Consider the following 2,615-nt stretch of genomic DNA (forward strand, 5'->3'; position numbering starts at 1 on the left):
TGGTTGGCAGAAGGGTCCAATATTTTGACAGAGAAATCTTAAAGTTATTTTGATAGATGTATGAGGAGAGCCTTTAAGAGTGTCTATAGGTTCAGCCTGCTTCCGGACGAGCGAGGAGACTCGTGGTCTGGTTTTGGGACTTCCCTAACAGCATGGCCCCTAAACACCAGGCTCCACTCCCACCTCAAAAGAAGAAACCAAGACCATCTCCTGCTCTGGGACTGCAGGAGATACCGGCCTCTGCAGGCTTGCCGAAGAAGGGAGAAAAAGAACAGCAAGAAGCGATTGAACACATTGATGAAGTACAAAATGAAATAGACAGGCTTAATGAACAAGCCAGTGAGGAGATTTTGAAAGTAGAACAGAAATGTAACAAACTCCGCCAACCATTTTTTCAGAAGAGGTCAGAATTGATCGCCAAAATCCCAAATTTTTGGGTAACAACATTTGTCAACCATCCACAAGTGTCTGCACTGCTTGGGGAGGAAGACGAAGAGACACTGCATTATTTGACCAGAGTTGAAGTGACAGAATTTGAAGATATTAAATCAGGTTACAGAATAGATTTTTATTTTGATGAAAATCCTTACTTTGAAAATAAAGTTCTCTCCAAAGAATTTCATCTGAATGAGAGTGGTGATCCATCTTCAAAGTCCACCGAAATCAAATGGAAATCTGGAAAGGATTTGATGAAACGTTCAAGTCAAACGCAGAATAAAGCCAGCAGGAAGAGGCAGCATGAGGAACCAGAGAGCTTCTTTACCTGGTTTACTGACCATTCTGACGCAGGTGCTGATGAGTTAGGAGAGGTCATCAAAGACGATATTTGGCCAAACCCATTACAGTACTTCTTGGTTCCCGATATGGATGATGAAGGAGAAGGAGAAGATGATGATGATGATGATGAAGAGGAGGAAGGATTAGAAGATATTGATGAAGAAGGGGATGAGGATGAAGGTGAAGATGAAGATGATGATGAAGGGGAGGAAGGAGAGGAGGATGAAGGAGAAGATGACTAAATAGAACACTGATGGATTCCAACCTTCCTTTTTTTAAATTTTCTCCAGTCCCTGGGAGCAAGTTGCAATCTTTTTTTTTTTTCCTCTTGTGCTCAGTCGCCCTGTTCTTGAGGTCTCTCTTCTCTAGTCCATGGTTCCCAACTTATTTGGGGGGAAATACCTTGAGCAGAATACAATGGGAAAAGAATCTCTACCCCTTTCTGTTCGAAGTTCATTTTTATCCCTTTCTGTCTGAACAAAAACTGTATGGAATCAACACCACCGAGCTCTGTGGGAAAAAAGAAAAACCTGCTCCCTTCGCTCTGCTGGAAGCTGGAGGGTGCTAGGCCCCTGGGTAGTAGTGCATTGAATTCTAGCTTTTTTCCTCCTTTCTCTGTATATTGGGCTCAGAGAATACACTGTGTCTCTATGTGAATATGGACAGTTAGCATTTACCAACATGTATCTGTCTACTTTCTCTTGTTTAAAAAAAGAAAAAAAAAACTTAAAAAAAATGGGGTTATAGAAGGTCAGCAAAGGGTGGGTTTGAGAAGTTTGGGTGGGTTAAGTGGGCATTTTGACAACATGGCTTCTCCTTTGGCATGTTTAATTGTGATATTTGACAGACATCCTTGCAGTTTAAGATGACACTTTTAAAATAAATTCTCTCCTAATGATGACTTGAGCCCTGCCACTCAATGGGAGAATCAGCAGAACCTGTAGGATCTTATTTGGAATTGACATACTCTATTGTAATTTTGTTCCTGTTTATTTTTAAATTTTCTTTTTGTTTCACTGGAAAGGAAAGATGATGCTCAGTTTTAAACATTAAAAGTGTACAAGTTGCTTTGTTACAATAAAACTAAATGTGTACACACACACACACACACACACACAGTGTCTATACCTCTCATGAATTGGAAAGAAATACTTTCTCTGGGCTGGGCACGGTGGCTCACGCCTGTAATCCCAACACTTGGGAGGCTGAGGCAGGTGGATCACTTGATGTCAGGAGTTTGAAACCAGCCTGGCCAATATGGTGAAACGCTGTCTCTAATAAAAATACAAAAATTAGCTGAGCACGGTGGTGCATGTCTGTAATCCCAGGTACTCAGTAGGCTGAGGCAGGAGAATCACTTGAACCTGGAGACAGGTTGCAGTGAACCGAGATTGCACCACTGCACTCCAGCCTGGGCAACAGAGCAAGACTCCATCTCAAAAAGAAAAAAAAAAAAAGAAAAGAATATCTCTGAATTTTAGTCCATGTTCTCTCAATGATTTCTGACTTTATTATATTAACTCTTGTTAATGATCACAATTTATTTTGTAAATTTTGCAGCCAAAGGGACAACAATTTATTTTGTAAATTTGGGATTCAATTTGCAAAATAGGGGTTGTAGACTGTGAGTGGCTTCATGGAATCATTCCCACATTCAGAGCCAATGTTTTCAGTTGAGCATCCTGCGGAGTCCTGGTGAAAAGAACTTTAACATCACAAAGGTATTGATAGCGAAGGAGAGGGTTTCCTAGGATTATTCCAAGGTTTGAAGCAAATCAGCGGTTTACTGTATGCTCAGCACAAATATATACAATCCAGTCCAATACATATTTATTCAT

General features: G+C 40.7%; 1 protein-coding gene across 1 annotated transcript; it reads left to right on the forward strand.

Annotated features, from left to right (window-relative positions):
* The first annotated feature begins 113 nt into the window (after window positions 1–113).
* On the forward strand, window positions 114–1,819 carry SET (SET nuclear proto-oncogene). Its single transcript, XM_032148711.2, has one exon. It carries the CDS (start codon window positions 153–155, stop codon window positions 1,017–1,019), a length of 867 nt encoding a protein of 288 aa, XP_032004602.1. The 5' UTR covers window positions 114–152; the 3' UTR covers window positions 1,020–1,819.
* Window positions 1,820–2,615: the final 796 nt, after the last annotated feature.

Source organism: Hylobates moloch, unplaced genomic scaffold (assembly GCF_009828535.3).
Source record: "Hylobates moloch isolate HMO894 unplaced genomic scaffold, HMol_V3 SCAFFOLD_9503, whole genome shotgun sequence".
Taxonomy (NCBI): Eukaryota; Metazoa; Chordata; class Mammalia; order Primates; family Hylobatidae; genus Hylobates; species Hylobates moloch.

Bases quoted from the DNA above. Each gene is read 5' to 3' on its own strand.
- SET (XM_032148711.2), top strand. From the start codon at position 153: ATGGCCCCTAAACACCAGGCTCCACTCCCACCTCAAAAGAAGAAACCA.